This window comes from Monosiga brevicollis, genomic scaffold (assembly GCF_000002865.3).
Source record: "Monosiga brevicollis MX1 MONBRscaffold_29 genomic scaffold, whole genome shotgun sequence".
Taxonomy (NCBI): Eukaryota; class Choanoflagellata; order Craspedida; family Salpingoecidae; genus Monosiga; species Monosiga brevicollis.
This window is the reverse complement of record NW_001865066.1, coordinates 358,163-382,824: the sequence shown is the minus strand read 5'-3', so window position 1 is coordinate 382,824 and position 24,662 is coordinate 358,163. Positions and strand designations below refer to the sequence as shown.

At 54.4% G+C, this 24,662-nt stretch overlaps 4 protein-coding genes across 4 annotated transcripts; 1 reads left to right on the top strand and 3 right to left on the bottom strand.

Moving 5' to 3' along the window:
- Positions 1–256: 256 nt before the first annotated feature.
- On the bottom strand, positions 257–616 carry MONBRDRAFT_11495 (uncharacterized protein; the record flags this gene model as incomplete). The annotated part of the gene is made up of 1 exon (XM_001749260.1): positions 257–616. One exon carries the CDS (start codon positions 614–616, stop codon positions 257–259), a length of 360 nt encoding a protein of 119 aa, XP_001749312.1.
- Positions 617–3,707: 3,091 nt separating this feature from the next.
- On the bottom strand, positions 3,708–10,902 carry MONBRDRAFT_34073 (uncharacterized protein; the record flags this gene model as incomplete). Its single annotated transcript, XM_001749259.1, has 25 exons — positions 3,708–3,851; positions 3,972–4,094; positions 4,191–4,279; positions 4,377–4,434; positions 4,548–4,713; positions 4,854–4,984; positions 5,063–5,186; positions 5,285–5,376; positions 5,702–5,928; positions 6,066–6,410; positions 6,511–6,621; positions 6,715–6,868; positions 7,304–7,397; positions 7,500–7,733; positions 7,818–7,976; positions 8,037–8,149; positions 8,863–8,940; positions 9,064–9,153; positions 9,297–9,479; positions 9,512–9,565; positions 9,670–9,804; positions 9,920–10,128; positions 10,256–10,321; positions 10,429–10,582; positions 10,717–10,902. The coding sequence occupies 25 exons, from the start codon at positions 10,900–10,902 to the stop codon at positions 3,708–3,710; spliced, it is 3,519 nt and encodes a 1,172-aa protein (XP_001749311.1).
- Positions 10,903–11,953: 1,051 nt separating this feature from the next.
- MONBRDRAFT_28877 (uncharacterized protein) lies at positions 11,954–12,672 on the bottom strand (the record flags this gene model as incomplete). Its single annotated transcript, XM_001749258.1, has 2 exons — positions 11,954–12,243; positions 12,378–12,672. The coding sequence occupies 2 exons, from the start codon at positions 12,670–12,672 to the stop codon at positions 11,954–11,956; spliced, it is 585 nt and encodes a 194-aa protein (XP_001749310.1).
- Positions 12,673–12,946: 274 nt separating this feature from the next.
- On the top strand, positions 12,947–23,964 carry MONBRDRAFT_34072 (uncharacterized protein; the record flags this gene model as incomplete). Its single annotated transcript, XM_001749329.1, has 35 exons — positions 12,947–13,067; positions 13,193–13,389; positions 13,462–13,683; positions 13,800–13,881; positions 14,169–14,296; positions 14,469–14,698; positions 14,812–14,886; positions 14,996–15,267; positions 15,358–15,488; positions 15,581–15,646; positions 15,766–16,002; positions 16,096–16,362; positions 16,498–16,594; positions 16,741–16,832; positions 16,994–17,123; positions 17,243–17,318; positions 17,421–17,466; positions 17,552–17,622; positions 17,801–18,003; positions 18,098–18,486; positions 18,598–18,685; positions 18,799–18,923; positions 19,066–19,176; positions 19,278–19,501; positions 19,591–19,671; positions 19,778–20,067; positions 20,176–20,579; positions 20,741–20,828; positions 20,899–21,098; positions 21,282–21,378; positions 21,514–21,608; positions 21,698–21,830; positions 21,977–22,055; positions 22,136–22,748; positions 22,999–23,964. 35 exons carry the CDS (start codon positions 12,947–12,949, stop codon positions 23,962–23,964), a joined length of 6,726 nt encoding a protein of 2,241 aa, XP_001749381.1.
- Positions 23,965–24,662: the final 698 nt, after the last annotated feature.

Sequence of the window (24,662 nt, the reverse complement as noted above, 5' to 3'; positions counted from 1 at the left end):
TGGATGGGAGGGAGAATTTTGCATCGAAGCCCGGGAGAGGGCGAGCGGGGGCAGTCGATGCCTGCTGAGGCGGAACAAATGGCAAGAAGATGTTTGTAGGAAGTAAATTGCCTCTGCAGCTTGGTTCGATTTCACGAAATATGGCGTCATATGATCCGAATGCGGGTGACCATTCCCCCCACCCCGCCCCGATACAGGGACAAGATCGAGCGCCGGGAAAGGTCTCGGGTGACTGCCAGTGGCAATTTTATGGACATCAAGGGTTTTGTGTGTCGAGCGGTGCGTCGGGCGTGGTCGATAAGGGCTGATGGGCCGGGCCAGCAGGATGCGGATCAGTGACAACGGCAGTGGAGGGAGGCGTCATAGGTTGGGGGAGAGCGGTTGAGGCGACCGAGGAGGAGGGCGCCGTCGGTGGCGGTACGGTTGAGGGAGTCGAGGAGGCTGATGAGGGGGTCACCGTGGCATGCTGCGGCCACGGTTGGCCCTCACGAGCGACCCACGTGCTGCTACCAAACTTAGCCACGTATTCGTCTTCGGCCGGCTTCTCCGCCTGCCGCCAGTCGGGGTGGATTGAGCGCACGTGGTAGAAGAGTCCCGAGGGTCCTTTGTATGCCATAGTGCAGCCAGGGTAGCTGCATTTATCTGCAACAGGCACAAAGCGATACGCCCAATGGAATACCAACGCCATAAGAAGTCAGGCAGGTTACGTCAGCTATCGGCTCGCTGAGCGAGGGATATGTGCGCATGAAACAAGCTCTCGACATACAAGGACGATTGGAATTGTCTGATGGTGTAAACGTGGTGCCACGCCGGCTCGAAGCTGCCTGCTTCATAAACACACAGACACGTTAGGGGCAGGCGCGCACTCAATACGGTGGTGTGCATGGGAAAACAGAAAAAAAAACTCCAATTCCTTTAAAAACATATCATACCGCAGTATTTCGACGTCGGCGAGGCTTTTGTTGAACGGGCCGTAGACTGGAGGCCTTGGTCAGAATCTGATCTCCAGAATAGTCAACACGTACAACGTCCTCACTCTGCTGACTAATTACCTTGGCAGGTTGCCTAACAAGTGCCCATGGTTCAAGCGATACAAGCATACCAGTTATACGAGCAGAAGAGGCTGAATGAGCAAGCTGCGCTGCAGCGAGGGGATGGTGCTGAAATTGCTTGAGCAATCAGCTGGCTTTTTTTTGTTGTCGGCAATCCTGTCCCTTACCAGCTGCGGCCGAGACGGATCTCAACGCTCATGCCCGGTTGAAAGGGCCAGGCCTATCGTGCTCAATCAGCAGAGGTCCCACATGAGCTTCTCTAGCGAGCCGGACCACAGATCAGAGGTGTTTGGGCATGCGTTTGCGCATCACAAACCGTGGCTTCGCGCGCAGTCGCTTCGCCATTGGCCAAGGGACAATCTTTGAGAAAAACGTGTGTTGCGCTGCGCTTGTTCACATGGCCATAGCCTTGACAGCCGGGATGCGTGCACTTGCGCAGGGGCGGAGGCATTCCCCGGGACAGCCCGGCGGCTTCATCGTTGCTTGCTGCTGGAGACGGGTGGATTGGGTTTGCTCGAGGTGACTGGGCAGGGGTGGGGTCGAACGAGGAGGACGTAAAATGTGCAGGCGGCGATGGCATAGCAGTGCCCGTAGAGGCTGACCCCCTGGGGGCTGCTTGCGCTGGTGCAAGCATCTGCGTTACGGTTGCTTGAACGCCGTCTGATGTCGGCCTTTGCGAGGCGGCTGGTGCTACTCGTGTGGCCTAGCGTGGGAACAATTACGTTCAAATGTCCATGGGCTGTACACAGGGCACGGCAACGGCATGCTCAACGGCCAGTGGGCGCGACCAGATGCTTACATGTGAAGATGGAGTCATGCTAGCTTGGCCTGCGCTGCTCATGCGCGACTTGGTGGGTGATGGCATCTTCTGCCTTGCCGATGATGAGTCTATCAGCAGGGTAATGATCACAATGCCATGGTGAAGCTTTGGGCTGGGTTGGAGCACGGGGGTACTTTATGGCTGATCTGGTAAACAAGAACAAAGCAGCCCACCTTCCGACAGAACCATTGTGGTTGATTGAGCTATTCCCGGGGCAGCCGAACCTGGCTCGAGAGCTCGGCGTGCGCGGGCCAGTTGCTTCAAAAAGAGCTGGTCATGTTGGGCGTCAAACGTTTTGAGCTGTGGTTCTCTGGCCTGCGTGCTCTCTCGCAAGAATCTGGGTCGCTTGGCAGCATGTAGGGCATAGCTCTCCCCACTTGCGAGGGGTGGTGCGTTTGCTTGCAAGATGTGTGCTTGCTTCACGTGACGTGCAAGGGCTATGCGCCCTCGGTAGGTCGCGAAACAAAGGCGACATGTCTTGAGAGGCAGTTGTAGCTGCGGGTACAGTCCAAAATCAAAATGCAAATGAGCGGGTGTGTTCATCCATGATGATCAATAGAGCGCAGCGCACAATCAAGTTCAAAGGGCAGCAGGCAGACGTTTTGATGGCATAACACACAGGCACACAAACACACAGACACACAAACACACAGACACACAGACACACAGACACACTTCGTGCCTACATGCATCGATCCAGTGAAAATCGTCTTTCACAAAGAAGGCAAACAAAAAAAACGGAAACCCATCAATCGGTTTGACAGAGAAGATGGCGAGAGAACACATACCTCAGCCGCACGCTGAGCCGCTTGGTAGCTCACTGGGTCAGGTCCAAGGACCGAGGCGGAGCCGCCATTGGTGGTTGTGCTTGCCTCAATGCCGTCTTCCGAACGCCGCCATGCTTGAGCCAGTTGCCTGCATGCAAGCACATGACATATCCAGAACTTTGAATCGTGGTACCGGTGGCAACGTGTGCCGGCAACGGCAAGCGGGCGGGGCATGGTTTGCAGACCTGCCAAAAGCCAGGGCGTGCTCACGCCGCCCAAGAGGGTAGGCACTCAAAAAAACGCCCCCTTCGTGCTCCTCATCACTTGAATCCGCTTCCACCACCCGCTGAACCGGCACCGCCATGCTGTGGTTGTCCAAATGCTTGTCGTCGCGTTGGTGGAGAAGAAAGACGCCCTTGCACCTTTGAGAGGAAAATGGCGTCACGACGTGTTCGTTAACACATCACTTGCGTGGTCCCGTATCGTGTCTTGGAATGGAAGACACCCAGGCCGCCCCACGCCAACAGCGACGGATCTCAAGTCACCTTTTTTTTTCCCTTTTACGTCCTGAGTTGCTTCATCAAGTCAAGTCAAAACTGAATCAAAAACTAAAGCTTTTCAACTGTTTTTGGTAGTGAAAGACTTTGTTTTTTGAAAAAAAGAAAAAAAAAACCATCGTTCACATTTTTGTTCACAAAAATGACTGACATGTGAATAGGGAGCGTGATTGATGTTGACGCGGCGGGGCTTGGGGGTCACTTTACTGATACGACCGGTCATGAAGGCGTCTGAATCAATCAGCACACGAGTGTTTTTGATAAAGTGTACGTGTGTGCGTTTTTGTTCGCCTCGTTTATTCATGTCGGTGGGTTCAAAGGTCGTGCGTGGGCTTTGTTGTGCACTCGAAGGCACCCCCTCATCCATCATGGCATTGGTGATGATGGATGAATATGATGTCGTACAGACCTGAATCCTCTTGCATCGATTACGTCAAGAGAAAATACAACTCAGCAACGGTATGAAAGCAGCTCTGAGATCAGTTTTGTCTCTGGTGGTTCAAGCCCGGCTTCATGGCGAGTGCATCATGGTGGTGGCCGTGGTGCCCGCAGCAATGTAGGCGCGTAAGAGTGACCCGACTGCGGATTCATAGGCAGCCCACCTGGTAAAAGTGGTTGGCTGGAGGGTGGTGAGCGGCTTGGACTTGCTCGTCATCTAACATTCCCAAGCACAAGATGTAATTTTCGTGGGCAAGTTTGCACCAACGTTGCAGATAAGCATCATCATAAAAGGATACGTCCCAGTGACAGGGGAGGCTGGCACGCAAAACCTTACCGCGTAAGCCTTGGTACGCGACGATTCTGGCAACAGCGACTCGGGCGTCGACGGCAGCAAATCAGGATCCAATCGTGGGTCCAACAGGCTAACGGTCACGTAGGCATGGTCCATCGGCTTGATCTACGGGAAAGCCAATGATCATTTTTAGCCAGGGCATCAGCTTTCAGATCGCGAGGCGTTTCACAGACACGTCGATCCAAGCAGTCATGGTCACACCAGCTTGTTGAAGGCTGGAACTTGATGCAGGTGCTGTAAGTCGTCCAGGTGCTCGGCCACCTTACTCAAGATGAGCGCCGTCGGCGTGCCTGCAACGATGCATGACATCACAAGCAAACCGCCAACACAAGCGTTAGCTCAGCGCATCAACTTGAGGAGGCAAAGCGGTGCCAAGTGTGCATGAACCTTGATAGATCGGCAGATCAAAATGACCGAAATTCACGTGTGACTGCCCGGAGCTTAACTGCTCGAGTAAACAGCAATAAGTTGGGTCATGAGCTAGCGCCAAAGATTTTCCAAGCAAGAGAGCGGGGAGCACGTCAGGGGTCATGGCTGAGCGGCAACCGGCAAACGCACTCGCAGAAATGCAAATCCAATGGGATGCACGGCATCTGCTTTGGTGTCAGCACTCTTGATGTCGAGCACTAGCAAATGGTTATCCAGTAAGGTGGCAGGAGCAAAGTACAGCTCGGTTCCAGCAAAAATGGGGTTGCGCAACGTGCTCTCTGCTGCCGTGGAGACCCTATAGCCCGTCAAATGTGCCGGACCGTGAGCTCATTTCGCAGTTCAGGTCTCTGCGTTTGTCAAGTGGCCCCCACTGGGGTGCCTGTGCACGGCTGGTTCGAGCCCCGACGGCGCTGTCTCGAAAGCAGGTACACCCACCTAGTTTCGGCTTTGATGGTTGCCTTGCGCTCAGCCTTGCGCTTTGCCCCATCATCCTCATCTTGATTTGCCCCAATATTGTCTAAATACAGATTGCCCGGGGGCAAGAGGCTGGCTACAACCACAGGCATCTATCGCCAAGAGCAAAGGCGTCTGAGTAGGTTGTAACAATCAACCTTTTGATAAAGAGCCGCAAGAATAGGCCATACCTTTCTCTTTGGTAGATGACGAGCCCGCTCCACAATGAGGAGCGCACCAATCGATGGGGAATAAGGGGCTAGCCGTGAAAATGCTAATGGTTGCGGCGTGGCGCTGCTGGCCCTCTTCAGCCGACTGTCAACACCAGCACCGTCAAAATAAGGCAGGCCCATCAGAGCCGCTGGCAGAGCGCAGCCAAGCCATGCTGGGGAACAACGGCGCCAAGTACGAACTTGCGAATAAAGCTTTCTCGGGCTTTGTCCGACTCGAGTTCTCGCACATCCTTACCCTTGGCCAGGTCCAAGTGGTGGCGCACTCGGCGAACCTGGACGTCAAATTGAAGACAACAGAACACTTGTTAGCAAGAAGCATAGACAAGAAGAGATAGAAGGCAATGCCTCACCGGGCGGCGCAGCAAATCAGGGTAAAGTTGACATTCAGCTACGGTGGGCCAAGCCAGCTCAGAAACGTAGGCCCCAGAAGCATAGTCAGGCGCGGGCACCAAGAGTCCTCGTTCTTGCCACTACACAACCATGGCACACAAGACAGTATGTCATCTCCTTGTGCAATCAGCCAGCCGTCTTGCACCTTTAGCACTTTCATCGTTATTCCCCGGACCCCCATCGGACCAGATCGGTCATCTGACAAACCTCTTCTGGGGGCACATGAATCTGCGAGAGGGGTAGGCCTTGATCATCTGCGGGCGGGCGCCTGATGCGAAGCAGTAGCGACGCACAAGGCAGCGGAGGCACATCATTCAGCATGTTGGCTGTGATGGTGGCCTGACCCGGTAGCTTGGTGTGCAGGCGCAACTGAAATCCCCCCTCGTTAAGGTTGTACTCAACCAAGTCATCGCTCTCTGGTTGAGCTCCCGTGCCTAGAGTTGAGTGACAGGGCAGGGGTCACCAGGTGAGACTTAAAAAGAGGGGGGGTGCGGTGCGGTGAACCATGTCAGCCGAGGTGGGATTGAGGTGGTAGACGGATGTCCCTGCACAGGGGCCGCAGAATTCGTACGCGGGTCAACAAAGAGGTGATGTACGCTATAGCCGACGATGCTCAGATCTTGAGACAGCTCATCGATCGCATATATACGCAGGACAAGCGTCGATGTGGGTGCCAGCTCCTCGCTGCGTAGCTCGAGACGATAGTTGTAGCGTGGGTTGAGCATGTCCGAGTCGAGGTCTAGATTCGTATTGATCATGGGACCCTCCTTTTCCTTTCGCGCGTTGAAAATGCGACCGACGACTTTGGAAATGGTGACGTTGTTCGGCAGGAAGCGGGCACCGTCCACATAAATATCAATGCCGCGCTCGGGTTGGTATGGCATGCCATTGGTGGGCGAGACCGCTACAAAGCTGCCTGGTCAAAAGGCAAAACCAACAAAAGCAAGAAGGAAATGTTTGTCCCACAGCGTCACAGGGCAGAAGTAGCAGTCATAAAACTGAAAACTGAGCATTACCTGGTGGTAGCTTCATGACATCTTCATCCGTGGCGCTGCGAACGTGGGCACTCAAATTCTCGCCACCAGATTCCAAGGCTAAAGCATCACCACCCCTGGGGCCGCCATCGCCTGCATGACAGATGAGGGGGAAACAACGAAAAGAAAAAGGGGAAGAGACGCAGCGACACGCTCAGGTGGTTGGTCAACCTGCTTGCAACAAACCTTGTGCCGTTTGAATTCGTGCACGTTGCTTGTTGAGAACGAGGCTGAGCTTGCCAAGTCGATTGTCGAATTGCCCATTATCTTGCAAGAAGGCAAAGGGCTTTGCGGGTGTTGCGTGCAAGGGCCATTCCAATGGATCGCGGCCATCCAATCCCTGCGTGGGAGTAAAGATCGCGCATAAGTTGACCCGGTCGAACAACAATGATTTGTAGCCATGCCGAGGTGTGACGCCTTTGGCCTTTGCAAACTCTTTTAAGAGCGTGTGCAGGCCAACAGAGGCAGCCCATCATCTTACAATGACGGTGGACTTGCGCCGTTGTAAGGGAACGTCGCGAAGCGGTGAAGCGGCCCAGCATAGCATTTCCACATTAGATTGTCCATCTCCGTCCATGTAAAATCGCGCAACCAGGATCAAAATCACGACCGTCTCTTCCACAAGTTCCGTCAACAGGACACTGCCCCGCTGTGGAAAGTCTCCAGGTGATAAAAGCTGTTACAAAAAACGAAGCTGACGTCATTGTACAGGCCGGCCAAAGACAAAAAGTTGGAGATGAGCATTCGGTTACATCCCAGCAAAAGTAGGGTCTACCTCTGATTTCCAGCAAGCTTCGTCCCCCATTTCGACACAATAGTCGTTTCCTTCACTGGTATCGGCGGTAGCGCCGTAGACAGCCAGTTTGAGCCTAGAAACCAGGGTAGACAGCGCCAGTTACACGAAACGCACAGCTTCACGTTTGATGACCCGTCAATGGTCAGTCTGCAAGCGCAGGCGGCGTGCGACATACTGATCGTCGGGCTCCAGTGCCAGGTCGCGTAGACCGGAAATGACAAAGTCAAGTCGAACAGCGCCTCCAGCCACCGTTTCAAGTTTTTCCGGGTCGACAAATGCGGCGCGTTTGCGTGTGATGGTGTTCGTAGCCGGGTTAGATGCGGCAGGGCTTGCGTTTGGTAGAGTGTCCTCGAGAGCAGTTGGCTCTGATGCTTCGCTGAGTGCGATTGAGCGTGTGGCTGAGCCTCGACTGTCGGTCAAATGCATGCAAGTGAGTGTAGGTAGTATCACGATGCCCAACAGGCAGAAAACAAAAACAAAAACCGAAGCGTACCGAGAGCCGGTTGCCTCGGCATTCTGATGTGTTGCCGAGTCGCGTCGTTCTGGCAAAGCTTCGAGCTGGGAAAAAGGTCGGGCCGAATGGGGCTTGTTTGAAGTGATGTTCTCGCCCATCAAACTGTCCGCCGCTGACAACAGGCTCGCTCGCGGTGCCCTAAGAGACCAGCGGGCCGGTTAGATGAGATGAGCATTGCCACTTGAGGTAGCAAGATACTCGCTAGATGTAGGCGATGACAAGCAAAAGTTTGACTGACTTGACGTGTTGGGAGGACGTGCGTCGTTGTCGAGCTTGCCGAAGCAAGAACAAAACGTCGTCTCCGAGCACACCTGTCGGGGCGATTGCGGCACGAGGCGAGGCGAAAATATCAATATATATATATATATTTATATATATAGGGCCACGATGCAGCCCACCAACACTCAAGACAGGTCGCAGCAGGCACAGCAGGAGAGATGTGGGTGTGATAGCTGAATAAATAAGCACCAGCATGCAGCAGTTTACCATGGGGCAAGTAAAGCTGGCGTGGCCATGAGAGAGGTTCAAGCGCATCATGTCCATTCTTTAGGGCTGCAGCCACGAGTCGCACACAGAGAACAGCTTTATCAAAGGGTGGCTGATTGATGACGTCCGTGGAGCGTGCATCGCGCAGGACGGGCGCTTGTCGCCAACTGAGCCGCCAACGTCCTGGGCAAAACCATTGGTCGAGTCCACGTTCGATGAAAACAGCTGCAAAAGATAGCTCGAGGCGGACGCATGTGGCACCAAAGGACAAGAGGGCAAAATTGCTGACAGACCGGCGGCAAGACGATGTTCAACGCCAAAGAGGAAGAGCTTGGTCCACGCCAGGACAGTGTTGGATCGGCTATCAAGCAGCTCAAACAGCAAGTGTCGAGTGGGGCAGGGAGGGCAGCCAGTGACAGAGAGAAATTTCTGGCATGGAGATGTTTCAAGCAAAGACGCACAGTAGCAGTAGCACGCGCGTGAGCAGGCCGCACGTGAGGGGAGCAATAAGCGGGTATCAGGGGCATGTAGCACGCACGGGCTCGAACAGGAATGCAGCGTGGCGGCTGTCCACGTTTGTAGTTTTGGTCACGCAGTACTGCATGGCACTTTCACTCTGTGGCGTATATGTTCCAGTGATTTGAGAGCGGTGAGAGCTTGATCATACAGTGTAAGCGACAAGCCTGGCGTTGCCGCAAATCTGGCCAGCAGGCTAGCACTTGGCTTCAAGTTGACCAACTTTGCCATCGTTGATGAGTTGGTAGCGAAGCTTGCACGAGGCGAGGTGTGATGGCAGCAGGTCTGTGCGATCGAAATAGACAACAAAGCCCTGCAGAGGCAAGCGGCCATGTGAATAACACAGCAAGGCATGTGCGGCAAAGTCACACCGGGTGACGAAATTTTAAAAAAAAAAAAAAAAAAAAAAAAAAAAAAAAAAAAAGGGAAGGAGATGGGGAGTTCTCAGCGACTGACTTGGCTGCTACTATACGGCTCGGAGCTGAGAACGTCTGGGTCTTGCTCAATGGGTGTGCTTGGCGGAGTTGGCTCGCGAGGGGCCGTTCGCTGATCCGTTGTCTTTGGGTGCACACGCGGCGTCAGCGAAAGTAGCGGCTGTCTCAATATACGTGGCGCAGGCATTGTGTCGCTTGTGCATGACTGCGGGCATTGATGTTTTCGGAAGGACATACGTTGGCATCCAGCTGGGCAAATTCTTGCTGAAGTCGCCTGAGTTTGTTCTCATACTAAGGTGCCGAGGAGGTCAACGTTGTTGGGAGAAGCGATGAGAGATACTTTAAAGGAATTCACACCTTCTACTTGAGTAGAGAAGTCAAGGCCGCAACAGTACCTCAAGGGTTTCGAGTTGGCGTTGGAGCTCTTGGACGCGACGGATATGATTGACAGCATCCGGGTCCACGGTAGCGGAGGCCGGTCGCGCTTCGGGTGCAGCGGCCGTTGAAGCCTGTGGGGGCTGTAGGCTGGTCTGGGTATGTTGCAGGTGCATGAGTGGGACCGAGGGGTCAGTCAAAATTGGTCGTGTTTGATGTGGTTCCTGTCAGGAGCGTGTGTGACAGCTCGAAGGGAGAGACGGCTCTCACCAGGGCTGTTTGCAGCTCGGTGCGAATTGCATCGCGAAGAGCAACGGAGTAGTAGGGGTCTTGAACCAATGGGAGGGGTGGTGGCAGAGGTCGCGACGGAAAGTATGGGTTTGACGTCGGGGCTGGATTAACATATGGGGATGCGCCCGGTGGCGCAGAGGTGAGGTGTTGTAGCTGTTGCTCAATCTCGGCCAGATGGCGAAGCACGCCTGGTGGAGGCGGTGCCAAGCAGTGTGAAAATGTGAACGAGGCATGACAAGGCGCTCAAAACGTGGCGAGGGACAGGAAGAAAAAAGCAATCGTGGATCGGGGCTGGGAGCTGGAAGTATGAGCTACCTGGATCAGCACGGTCTGAGGCATTGTAGTGCTCGCGCCAGGCACGAAGATCAGCTTGCAAGAAAGCTGAGATCGGCAACCAGGTGTGAAACACGCATGTAAGGGCCAAAATATTGATTGGGCTTTGGGGCAACATGTACGACGGCGATGTGGGCGCGAGGCGTGTGTCGAACCAGCGGTTTGCGGTTGTGGGGCGTAGGGCTGAGGCTGGGTGAAGTGGGGCGGTAGATTGGGCCAAGAGGCTGACTCTAAGGTTGAGCGGGCCTCGGCTTGGCGGAGGTGACTGTTGGGGCGAGAATGCGTTTGTGTGGAAGGAACGGTGGTGGCCTGGGCATGCGGGGTAAAACAAGAGAGGGGGGAAGAGAGCGGTCAGGAGACACGAGGCCTGCGGGCTCGTTGGATGAGAGCGTTTGTGTGGCATGGCGACAAGCAACGCCCGTATCGGTGCAAGAAGGCCGAACTTGACTGGTGGGGCGCGATGCTTGGCGTGAGCGTGCTGGGGAGCCGGTCCTGGCACCAAAGGCCTGATCAATGCGCTGTCGAGATTGGGCTGCCTGCGCACGGGCGGCACTGAGTCGGGACTCCAGGGCCTCTCGTTGCTGGTTGCATTGGGATGGAGGTGGAACAAGGGTTCCGAGCGGAGGCATGGTCGTGGGTCAGCCTCCCTTGTTACTGCTCAAGTGCGAGGGTAGAGGGTTTCCGATGACATGCCTGTTGAATCGCAGAGAGGTGACGGGCCTTTTCCTGCTTCAAGGCATGAAGCTGGGCCCTCGTGGCCCCCTTGCTGGCTTCCACAATGGCGTGCTGAGCCTATGAAAGGCAATGGGGGCATGGCATGTGTCAGTTGGCAAAGGCAGGGCGGACTCAGCCGGAGGGTGCATATGCCTGCGCATATGGTGTTGTGGCGTGCCTGATTGTTGAGGCGGGCACGTCGTTCCTTCGCCCGGAGACGGGCCAGCTCTTCATTGACATGGCTCAATGCGCCATCCCCTGCTTCGCTGCCGCGAGTGCTCATGGCGCCTCCTTCTCGCAAAAGAAGGAAGACGCACCGTTCCAAGCATAGACCTCAGTCCTGCCACAACAGCAAAACTCTCCACGCCTCACCAAACACGTCGGGCCGACCGACCGGCTCCTCGAGCCAGGGGGACCCAAGAGCGCAGCCAGCCGAGAGCGCGTTCGCGGACAACACACACACAGAGTTGTTCGATGTTTTGGTTGTGAGCTGACAATTCAATCGCTCACAACCACAATTGTAAACACCACACAATTTGTCAGATTAGTCTGTAAAAGACATTTATATACTATATCAAATCCATTACTTACATCGAATGGCTGAGTGGCGCAATCGGATAGCGCATCTGACTACGGATCAGGAGGTTGGGAGTTCGAGTCTCCTCTTAGTCATAACATTCTTTTTGTGGTTTTTTGGTTTGAGCGTGCTTTGTTGCGTTGTTGTTTTGTATGACGTGGTTTTGTTGTTGTTGGTAATGACTGTCCAGGCTCGGTGGTGGGGTTTGGGGCAGCAGCGTGGAGTACAACATTACAACGGACGTGCGTGCGTGCGTGCGGGCGGAGTTGATGGATGGCTTATTAGTGTGACAGGTGGACGATTGCGCTATCTTCTTGGAAAAATGTTATGACATCTCGAAGGTGGTTCTGCCTTATGGTGTCAACTCGCGTTTTCGTTCGATGGACAAGTCATTTGCTCATCGCGAACGATGTGACAGCTCTCCAGACGCAGAGAGAGAGAGTTTGAGAGAGAGTTTGAGAGAGAAAGAGCAGCATAAACAACAACGAAGCATGAGAGAGAGAGAGAAAGAGAGAGAGAAAGAGAGAGAGAGAGAAAGAGAGAGAGAGAGAAAGAGAGAAAGAGAGAGAGAGAGAAAGAGAATTTGAGAGAGAGAGAGAAAGAGAGTTTGAGAGAGAAGGATAAAGCGTGTGTGTATGCGAGAGTGTGTGCAACAACAATACGTCCAAGAGGAAAAGTCCTGAAAAGCCAAACGAGAACGCACAACAAACAATAACAAAACACACAAGGCCTAACAAAGCCTAACAAGCTTGTATGTCACGTATTGGTCGCTTTGTGTTGATTGTTGATGTTTTGATGTTTCGCTTGTCTGACGAAGACTGAGAGAGAGACACAGAGAGAGAGAGAGAGAGTGTGTGTGTGTGTCAGTGATTCCGAGAGAGATCGTGATGCTGTTGCGTGCTGGCGTGTGTGTGGCTTTTTCTTTTTCCCTCCCCTTGCTCTTTATCCAGTGGCAGCGCGTTGATAGCTGCTCGCTCCTCTGACGGTATGCTCCCCGTCTTCCTCCTGGCCTGACCCTTGCTTCTTCTCTATTTGAGCGTGCGTGCATGCGTGTGTGTGTGTCCCTCCCTCTCCTCCTCGCCTGTCTCTCGCTGTTGTGTGTCTGCATGTGGCTGGGTTCGCGGGGGGGATGCCTAATTGCACACACTCATGGGTTATACGTTGGTGGACGGAGTCAGATCGCGCGCACCATTTTCATCGGTCGTCGCACCAACCCTGTTTCCCGCGACAAGAGGCGGTACGTGGTGGCGCACGGCAGGTCAACAAATTTCAACGTCCGATGCCGTCGCTCTGGTGCCTTTCGCATCGTTCAAGCCCTCAACCCTGTTGTGCTCACCGGCGCCAGGATCACTCCATCACCTGTCAGCACCCGCGCCGCCAGCATGGCTGCCGCCGCGCGGGGGGGCATGCGCAGATCCCCAATGCCTTTACAAATGTGCCTGCTCTTGGCTTTGGCTGGCCTCATCTGCCTTTCGATCACACGTGCCGATAATCCAACCATTGGTATGTCCCTTGGCCAGCATTGTTCGATGATCCCCAAGGCAGCCTGGCTGCCCGCGTCGCGCCTCCTTGCCCAATGAAAGGCGCCATACTCAACTCTGCCATCGGTCGCCTTTCTCGCTGCGTAGGCGGCGTCTCCGTCTGGGAACGTGTCCTGGAGCTGGAAAATGCCGATGATGAGGAGGATATTGTGCTCGTCGGGAGCTGGGATACCAGCTCCGTGCCCGGTTATAGCAACACCTGCCAGTACGCCACCGGTGCCGCTGGAAATGGCGATGCTAGTGCCACCTTCTATGTGCGCGTTCCCGACCCCGACTACTACGAAGTGAGAGTCTTGCCCCCGATGCTCGTTCAACCGCCTACCTGCCTAGCGGGTCTCACCGCCGCCCCATGCTAGGTTCTGCTGTCCTACTGCAGTCACATCAATCGCTCGCCTGAGATTGAGGTCATCATTGCCCCAGGACTCGTGTCTGCCGACACGTACTTCAACGAGTCATACACCTTCATCGTCAACCAGTCTGCTCCAGAGCAAGAGGGTCATCAGATTCGTCTGCAATCGCGCTACATCAACGAAGGTGCCCTCACCGTCATTGTGCGCCACAAAGATCCAAACTACCGGGTGAGTCGACATCGCCTTGCACCTGGACTCAATCAACCTTGACAATCAGCAACATTGACATGGTCCCACTCGGCACACTCATCACTCTTGCTCCGACTGCTTGGCCCGAATCGCAGAAGGGCACTCTCTCGCTGGACGCCATTCGTGTACGCCAAGGCATTCTTGTTGACTCCCAGGAATCAGAGGTGGAGCTGTATGGTAAGCTTCTTTTGATTGGGGCATTTTTCCATCAAGCCAATGCTTTTTTGGTGCTCTTGCCTGGCTGCCTGCCAATGACCAAGCGGGTGTCGCCGTTACCTTGCCTCGCCCTTGCCTTTCTAAACCGCACAGGAACCTGGACCGAGAGCTCCTCAACTCCAAACTCTATTGGCAATTCTTGTGCGTCACACTATTTGAGCCGCGCCATCACATCCTCATGCGCATTGAAACATCCCTCCGACCCTTCCGTGACCTACTCTCATATATCGCGCTCTGCTTTGTCTCAGACCTGGTGGGGCGTCAAGATGCCGTCAACGCGACTTTCAACATGCCCATTGATGAAGTAGGCTACTACGGCGTGTATTTTGACAACTTTCACAGTGGCAACACGCTCAGTCCCAATGTCCCCGTCCAAGTTCATCACGACCAAGGCGTCTTCAATTTTGTTTGGAATCAGGCACGAGCCTCGTCTTCCCCCTCCTTCCCATGGCCCTCACCTCACTCAACCCAGACAGCTGCTCACGTCATTCGACTCGCTGGTGCGCGCGCGCTCTCTTCTATTCTTCTTGCACCCACTCCACCTTCAGGTCTCCACCGCTGGCAGCTGGGTGTTTGTTGGCTCTTTTCGCATGAGCCCGGCCAACAACAAAGTCGTCGTCTTTGGCTCGGGCACTTCCAAGGCCGTGGTTCTGGACGCGTGCTACCTGCTACATCATGAAATCCTTGACACCGAGTCGACTGGTGTTACCGTTTCTGGCAGCTGGCGTAGCAGCAGTGCCATTGATGGCTACGTTGGCGTCGATTATCTGGTGGTTCAGTGCGTTCCTCTTGGCCGCCGGTACCTCTTTTGTCTGCTCTCCACAAAACGGTCCCTTGATTGCTTGATGCTCACGGGTTGCATAATGGAATAAAATGTCAACCACGCGACAGGGGCTCCAACGACGATGACGCCTTTGTCGAGTATCCTTTTCAGGTGGCCAAGGACGGGCTCTATACACTAGAGGCGTAAGTGCCAGAGACTTTTTGCTCAGGGCTTTGCCACAGCCGCGCTGACCTTGTAGCCTTACCAACAAGCCTGCCTGCATGTGTACTTTTGTGTGCTTCTGTCCACTAGAACTTATCGTGGAGGTCTTGAGTCGGATACCACGGACGATCGTTCGAGCCGCATTCAGGTCATGACCACCTCGGCCTTTGGGGCCCAGCTCAGCGTATTCATGGACCAAACAACGAGCCTGAATGGATGGGAGTACAAAACTCTGGGCTATTTCAGCTTGCCCGAGGGCACTACTCGGGTTCGCGTCCGAGCCAAGAACACTGGCAGCCTCTACACAGTTGCCGATGCCATGCGGCTTTCACCCATTGAAAGCTTTACCATCGATTCATCCAGTGCGGCCTTGTCCTCCTCCATGCCCTTCCAACTCTGCGTTCGGGCCTTGATGTCTGAAAGTGCTCATCAAAAGCTCTTCTTGTGCGTAGACTCTGAGCAACTCTCTTTTTTCGGATCAAAAACCGTTTCTGACCGCACAATGGAGGCCATTGGAGGAGACTTTCTCATCTTTTCCAAAGACGAAAACCCGAGTGCCGCTGTTCGCGCCACCTTGCCCACGGTGCGAAGCCCTGGCCTCTATCTGCTCTATCCAAAAGCGTCAGGTGTGCCTGGGTCGTGTCTCACCCTGCCGTTTCCTGCCCTCGCCTCCAGCTTCGCGGTTTTGCCATCATGGATCTCTACCTTCGCTTCCCACCTTATGCCACCGCGTGCACGAACGTATGTCGGGGCTCACATTGCTCATATTTCACGTGTTCAGTTGCGTGCTTGCTCGCTTGGCACAATGATTTACAACGAAAGCCGCTGCCATTTCACTTCCTGTCCTCGACGCTCTTTAGGCGTCTATTAGCGTGTACCAGTACACCAACGATCCGAATCCCCGAACCATGTACATTGATCAGTCAACCCAGACCAACGCCTGGATTGATATCGGCCATGTTCTCAGCGGCCCCAGCGCAGCGTCCGTGCGCCTCGTGTGCCTTGGAACTGGCAGCTTGATCTTTGACGGTCTGATGTTTCGTTTCAAGCAAATGGTTCCGACCCTGGCCCTCGACAACGAGGAGGGCCTTCCCAACGTAAGCTCGCAGTGGGCCTGAGTTGGTTCCGAAAGCCCTTGGCACCAACCCCTTTTTGATTGCATCTGCGGCAACTCTACATGTGGTCCCTAGGTGATCAATGGGCCCGGCTTTATCTTCTCCAACGCCAATACCCCCTATGATGGCTTTGGCTACAGCTACACCCGTCAACAAACATCGGCACGTTACATGTTTACAGCGCCCGTGGCGGGCACTTATGCTCTGTATCATCGATACACTCTGAGCCCCAACCGAGGCACCAACGTGGCAATCACCCTCGCTGACAGCCAAGGTGGTAGCCAGACCGGCATTGTGGATCAAACCGCTGGCACCGGGTTTACGCGAGTCATGACAGCCGACGTAGGTTGTATGCACACCTGAACTTGACCCGTATAGGGTCAAAGTGCCTGAGGGGCTAGGTCTTGTGGGACCCCCGCCAGCCCAAGGGCCCTCAAGCAGGCCGTCCCTTCTCACAGTACTGCCAATACATTTTAGGTACCAGCGGGCGGTGTCAACGTGACGCTCTACAACGATCCATCTCTGAGCCGCTATACGATCGCAGACTCCATGTACCTTGTCTTGATCAGCGAAAGTGCGTTATTTTCACAAGGACGAACCAACTCGCAGCGCATTGAGGCGTTGCTCGGCATGCTTCCTCCTCGTATTGTAGCCCGACGCCACTCACTGGTCGTTTGGTCATTTTGTCCTTGTCTATCGTCTGGGATCACCAACCCGTAGGCTGTGACGGATTAAACTTTGAGCGCGATCCGCGCGACCTTGTAGTTCCGCGCTGCCTACCTCTCGACACGTGCAAGCCTGGCTCCTTTCTTGTAAGCCGTTCAAAGCGTTGCAATGCTCTTGGCTTTCACAACTGGCCAAGTTTGAGAACTTGCACCAAGTGCATCGAAGATAGCTGGGCATGAGTCTGACGATCTGGAGGTCTGGACTGGTTCCAAAACTCATGATGGCGATCCGCCTGTCTTGTACGCAGTCTGGTGCAGATTTGTGCGAGTATTGTGCAGAGGGCTACTACACGGCAACAGAGAATCAGACCGAGTGCCAGCGCCACACTGTCTGTGCGGCAGGCGAGTCAGAGCAGGTCGCGCCCACTCGTACTTCAGGTCAGTTGGTTTGTGTGGTAGCTGGGTGCGCGTATTGCGATTCGGCCCTCTCTGCTTTGGTCACTACAAACTCGCTCAAGCCATCATGCCTTCTGCCGTTCTGTGCTGGTATTCGGTAGATCGAGAGTGCGCATCGTGTGCAGATGGCTCCTTCAACACGGATGGGCAAGGCAGCTGCCAGCCCTGCGCAGTCAGGTTGGCGCGCTTGTTGATCACCTTGAGCATGCGTTACCACGCGCCCCCACTCTGGAGCGTGTGAATCCTGCCTCACTCGGCGTAACCCTTTCTGTTATGCAGTTGCCCGGCCTCGCAATATATTGATTCACCTTGTGTCCCAACATCGGTGTGTATTGGAGGCCAGCATGTCCTGACCCCCATTGCCTCAGGCAAAATGTCCTCGTCCTCATTGCTTGGGTTATGTTGGTTAGAACATCACCTGCGCGGATTGCGGCAGCTGCGTCATTGGCCAATTCATTGCCAAGCCCTGCGGCGCTGATTCGTACGTCTCTCCTTTACACCCCGGTCACACACACGGATTGCCACAGGGCCCGTTGTTGTTGTTGTTGTTGTTGTTGTTGTTGTTGTTGTTGTTGCTGCTGCTGATGCATTGCAGTTTTGGCCTTACACTGAGAAGCCCATCGAGACTGCCTCTCAACTTCTATGGGTCTGACTGTTAGCAATACCGTGTGTGGGTTTTGTGATGGCGTCACCAACTTCTCGAGCACCTTCAACGCGGATTCGTGCACCAAAACAACGCCCTGCCCGGCTGGCAATTACATCACCGTTCCCGCCACGCCCACCTCGGACTTGACTTGCGTTGCATGCTCACGCTACGAGGTGGATGATGACGAGAACCCCACAACGCCTTGCGTCTACGCCTGTAGGTGATCTCACCCTGACCCACACACTGCTGCGATTGCGCGTCTATCCTTATCTTACGTCTTCTTTGACGTGGTGCATGCTTTGTGTTGTAGTGGTAGCCCAGGTGCCGCAGTACATCCAGACGATTGCCGATGCAGCTACCCAGATTGCGAGTGGCACGTTTACTGCTACGGGCGATTACTGCCAGTCCTCAAGCGACGTCAATGCCGCTGTGGACTTTTACTTTGACTTGGAAGAGGACAATCACTATCAACTCCTGATGAGCTACTGCGAGGGTGATATGAACAGCAAGAACGTGACAGTTCAAGTTTTTGCACCCAGCCAACCAAACGACAGACGCCTGACGGCCTCCATCGATGAGACCATTGTGCCCATGGCCAACCTTGTTCAACTGGACCCGGACAACAGCATCGGCTCTGTACCAGTCAACTACTTGTACCTTCCCAAAGGACCCATCCGTGTTCGCGTCTCGTCCACATCAGTACGTAGCGAGTCCTCCAATGTTCTTGTCATTGCTGCGTATTCTGAAAGGTCATCAAGCCTGCAATTTTCTGGTTATGCGCCCTGCCCACCTCACGACTGGCGGCTCTAGATCAACTTGTCTGTGCACGCCATTATCCTGCGTTCGGGAATCATCATCGACTCAGAAGATGCAACCCAAGCTTCATTCCTTGGCTCAAGTAAGCATGCAACGCCTGCCCTTGCACGCTCACACCGAGTGTCAGACGGTCCACAGACCATGCGGTGGCCAACGATGAGATGCTCATCTGTGTCTGGTCTTCCGCGTGCACAGGTGCCAGTGACTTTACATTTTCCAGTTTTTCGCCTGGCTTTGTGGGTACCGGCTACTATGTGCACAGTCATGACGATCCCTCGGGGCCAGACGTCGGCGTTGTTTTTCGTCCCTCCTTGCCGCGTGTGAGTATCAATCTGTTGCAACGAAGCAGACGTGCCGTGCCGTGCTGCACCAAGTTTGTATGGTAGCAACCCCAAGGCAAATGGTAAAACTCAAATCTGACCTTTTTTTTTCTCTATATGCTCATGGCCTTGAGGCATATAGGCGGGCCAATTCACGCTTCGCATGAGCAATCCTTCGTTGGGGACCAATCTGGATACGCTCACCATCACGGTGCACCACCGCGACGGTCGCACGATCGTGCCTTGGCTTCAGGTAAATTGGCATGCTTCATCGTGGAAGAAATTTGCGGCGCTGTCATTGTTTTGTAGTCGAGGTGCTGCAAACTCGTGCTTACAGATCTTGTTGCGCTTTAGGGAGCCCATGCGGGTACCTGGTTCATCGTGGGTACATTTGTCTTGGATCCAGGCTGCAACATTACTGCCACAACCGAGGGTGGCGGTCTAATGGTCATCGATGCCATGTGGCTTGAGGAGCTCGTCCAAATGGATAGCGAAGAGGATAGCGCAATTTTCGTTGGCGAGTGGCAAACGTCCACTTCGCGCTCTGGCTACCTGGGCTCCAATTACCACTACGTGCGGTATGTTGACTTTGAAGGGTTGGTTGATTTGGCGTCATTCCCCCCATGGCCCCGCCATCTCACATTGTGCATTCCGTCTACGACTGCAGCGGCTCGGCAGCCCAAGTTGGGTATCATGCCGTCACATACCCGATGCGTGTGGTCATTCCGGGGTTGTATCAGCTGCAAATGTACGTTGCACAAGGGGCTCTTCTTCCCGCGTTGTGGCAGAGACGACGGGCAGCGGCGTCGGCGGACGACTTATGTCCGAGTTTCGCTGCCTTTGCATCCTGATAGGTCGTGGCGGGGCGAACCTGATGATGCCATCACTCGGGCTCGTAACACCCCGGTCGTGCTGACGACCAAGGAATCGGAGCTCATACTATCGGTTGACCAGAACGAATATCTGGACGAAGGCGCCTTTCGGGGGCTGGCTTTTGTTGAGCTGGAGGAAGGGGTCCTCAATGTCACCATCAACAACGTTGGTGCCCACCGCATCTACACCAGTGACATATCCGTCGTCATTGCCGACGCCGTTCGCCTCGTTCCCCACGATGCCATTGTGCTTCGTGCGGGTGATGCCACAAGTATGTTTTGGCCCATGTTCGAAATATAGCGAGCTGAACCAGGAAAAGCCCAGGCTTGATAAGCCACTCTTTTGACATGTCTGACGCTATGATTGGTGTTGCGGCTAGGCTTTTACCCCAGCTCTGCTTGGACAACTGGGAGCACGGCTGGTGTTTTTGGTGCTAGCACGCGGGTCTCTTCCAGCACAAATGCAAAGGTGACCTTCACTGTCCCCAAAACAGCTGGCCTGATTGAGTATGAGGTGTATACGGTGTTTCAGCCAAGCTCCAGCCTCTCCACAGTGGTTTCCACGGCTCTGATGTCATCTTTCAGTGCGGTGCCAGTCACGGCGACGCTTAACCAGCGAACGGGAACCGCCACCTACCGGTCATTGGGCCGCCAAATTTTTGGCTACAACGAAGGCACCATCACTTTGGAATCCAGTGGGGGTGACATCCTGATCGACACCCTTGTTCTTGTCCCCCGGGCCGTCGTGCCTGCCGAGCTCGTGGACTTTGAATACAGTGCTCGGGTATGTGCTGATAATAGCTCATTGCATGCCAGCGTGGCTCTTGTGCGCACGTGTGTGCCAAAAACAGAGAAGAAAAAAATTTGGGCAAGACCCACTTACAATTTGTTCGTCGCTCTCTCCCTCCCCCGCCCCCCCCACCCCCCCTTACATCCTTACACCAGGTTGAGCAGAATGGTCTTTGGCTCATAAGCCGCAGCATCAGTGGATTCAATGGCGGCTTTTATGCACACGATAATCGAACAATGCAAGGTACGGCATACTGGCTTTGCGACAAGCAGAACCGCCTTGTATTGCTCACACATTTGCCTCGTTATTTTAGGCACCAAATCGATCACCTACAACTTTGACGTCTCCCACGATGGCTTGTATTCACTTCGCGCTTCTGCTCCCCGCGGAGATTTAAACTACGAGCGGAATACGCGGGCTGCGCTCCTTGTGACCAATAATGGACAGACGGTGTACAGTGGCATCTATAACACTTCGACCGGTTACGACATGACCGAGCTGACCCAGCTCAATGTAAGATGGCACAGAGCGTCTTGTCACCTCTCCCACTCCTCGTCTCTCCTTGACAACGCATACACATACACACAGAGGCCACAATTGCTGTGCTGCATCGCACGCAGATGCATGTGTTGACTGTAACACCGTGCTTTCGCCATTTACTAACATCGATATCCTGGGTCCGCCGATGACATACAGCTGACGCGTGGCGTGCTTCGGGTTATCATCACCAACTCGGGCGACGCTGGTCGCTACACTGTTGTCGACGCCTTTGCTCTTACCATGATTGCAGAGAGTACGTCAAGTCTGAGTGGCTCGCCCCGCGCGCGCGCGTATTCTTGCTCTTTTGCTGCACATGCTTTCCTCACCACGTCGTAATACTGCGTTTCAACCCGACTTGTCTCTCCATTGCCTACCTTCCCGACTACAGCTTGTGATCTGGTGAACACCGTGCCCGCTTCGGATACATCCTTCTTGGTCCCACGCTGCGTTGATCAGCAGCCTTGCCCGGCCGGCCATTTTCGCGTACGTTTCCCTTTTCGCGTGAGGCTTACTCAAGCTTGGGAATGGCATCACAGACCTGATACCAGATACTGTTCTTGGCACATTTGTAGGCGGACCCTCTGAGTGCCTGTGAGCCTTGCGGAGCCATGCAGTTCGTGGGTACGACAAACGCCTCTGAGTGCCAAGACTGGCAAGATTGCGGCTTTGGATCCTACATCAGTGTCGAGGGTACAAGCACAACTGGTGTGTCCCTATGGTTTTTTTTTTTCTTTTTCTTTCCCAACCGCAACATGTTTTGCAAAGCCACTTGGGTTCGAGGATTTGCAATGATTGAGATCCCATGATTGGCTCACTCAGCTGGTTGGCTCACTTTTGGTGTCTTGGAGCAGATCGAGTGTGCGCCACTTGTGCCGACGGATACTTCACCGACGAAATCAACCTGGGCTTGTGCAAGACTTGCTCTTCGAGGTATGAATCCAGATCCAAAGTAGTGTCTTTGCAGACTGCGCTCACATGTTGGATCTCCTTGCCGTTCTTCCCGGCTGTAGCTGCCCCTCGGGCTCGCACATTGACGCCGCATGCACGATCTATGGCGATGTGACTTGCGAGCCTGATACCAATTGCTCGGCGGGACATTATCTGGCTGTTCAGGGCGACGGGGTTGTGGATAACACCTGTCTGCCTTGTCAAGATTGCCCCGCTGGAACAGCTGTGACGGTTGAATGCACGCTGTTGACCAACCGCAAGTGTCGCGCCTGCGACCCGCTTCTCGAGTATTCAACTTCCATCAACTCTGAGTATTGTCGCAACAACGTGCTCTCCTCCTGCCAGGTGGGCAGTGAATTGACGGCTGCGCCCAATGCTACGTTTGCTGGCACATGCCGCCAATGTGACGCGGGTACAACGGACCACGACGCGGACGTCACCACCCCCTGTCAAGCGTGCTCTGCTGGCTTTTTCAAGGAGGCTGGTGGTCGTGGCAATTGCACTCAATGCTTTGAGGGCCAGGCCGATACGGACAGCAATCCAGCCACACCTTGCGTGCGCTGTGCCGATTTGGGCCGGTATCAAGATGTGGCTGGCCAAACAAAATGCCTCGTGCCCACCGTATGCGGGGCGGGCCAAGAGCAAGTGGCTCCAGCCACGGGTGTCAGCGACACGGTGTGCAAGAGCTGCTCTTTATTTGTGACTTACAAGCCTTCGCCTGGCGCAGGGACGTGTATGCCTGTGACGCTATGCGGCGCCGGGTACGAGCAGGACCAGCTCCCATCCTTGTCTAACGATCGCACTTGTCGTGCCTGCTCGGTTGGTCCTCGGCCTCTGCTCACCCTGCACTGATGCGCGTGATATCCAAATTGGGACCGTCTGCTCCTCACTGTGTGACAACGCTACCTTTCTTGCTCGTGTATAGGAGGGCTATTTCAAGAGTCGAGCGGATCAAGTAACAGATGTGTCCGTTTGCCAAGCAGTCAGCACATGCGGTCAGGGCTATTTCGAAGCAGCGGTACCAACCACTACCTCAGACCGATTGTGTACCCAAGCGTCCATTGCGCCCCTGTATCTGGCTGTGCCCAGCGTTTTCGCCCAGCTGATGCCTGAGGACTTGGAGGACATTGTGTACCAATCGATCTTGAGCAGCAACTTCAGCGTTGAGACGGCTCTTGAGGTGGGCTTGCAGACGCGCGCACGCCGGGCCACTGCGAGCGTACTTCGCTCTTTCAACGTGTACTTTCGGAGCAACAGCAGCGCCGTGGCATTTGGAAACTTTCTGACTGACCAAGGCTTGTTGATCATTTTCCCCGACAATTCGACAAGCATGGCCTCGGCGGTTCCCATTGTGACAACTACAACGCGAGCTGCCACCGCGGCCACGGAGCCTGGTACCACGGCCAATGCCGGTAGCTCTGCCGTGAAGAGCTCCTCCAACAATAACGTGGCTGTGATTGCCGTGGCTGCTGCCCTCGGTGTTGTGGTACTTGTGGTCGTGGTTGTGCTGGTCATGCGCCAGCGCCGCAAGAAGGCGCGAAAAACTGCTGAAGCCCGCAGCGTGATTGCCTTTGAGAATCCCACTTACGCCGTCAATGACCAGGAGGAAAAGTTTAATCCCATTTACGACAACGATACAGTGGGGTTGGAAGATCCGGGATACATGGAGCCGCCAGCTCACGCCAGTCCAGGTGACTTTGACGCCTTTGAAGGTGATGCAGGCGAGGAGGGTGGCTATCTCGATCTGGAGGGCGCCAATCAGGGTGGTGCTGCTGACAATGGCTACCTCAAATCGGACGAACTTGAGGCGGGCATGGGCTTCGGCACTGAAGAGACGGCTCACGACGAGAGCGGGTACCTTGACTTTGGCGAGGACAACAACCAACACTAAATCTGCCCCAGCGCTCGGAACCTACAATGTAGGACGCGTGTGTGCAAGTGTGAGAACCACCTTTTGTTTTGTTTCAGTCTACCATAGCGTTGCATGTATGGCAGACTGCGGCCACTCTGGTTGATGGTTTGTTTGGTAGTAGTTCCATCCCAAAGGGGCCGCTGGTTCTCTTCATGTGAGTGTGTGTGTGTGTGTGTGTGTGTGTTGTGTGTGTGCTTGCTGCTTTCTTTTTGGTTTTCCCTTCTTTTTGGTTCTCCCTTCTTTTTTTTTTTTTTTTTTTTTGACGCCGACGTTCCGATGCGCTTGGGTGAACCGTCGCGTCTCTTGAGTGAGCATCGTCACGGACGTACTGCATTGTACTTATCGCTGGCCAGCTAGAACTCTACGTTCTGCCGCATTGACATTGGCTGTGCCATCAATCTATGCCTTTGATGAGTTTCATCCTGTGCGATATCATTGGAGAGAGGTCGGAGCTTGTCGGGAAGAAACTCAACCAGCGCCGTCAGATCTTTTCGCCGCCCAACGCCGGAGCGAAAAGAACAGAAGGCATCTGCCTTGCATGTTAATAAAAGATACAACTTGCTTGCATGCATGTACAGGCTTGGTTTTTGGCTTTTGCGTTTTTTTTTTTTTTTTCGGGGCCACGCCCGCTTTCTTGACATCCCAGGAAAAAAAAAAAGGCGGGGCTGGTGTCGATT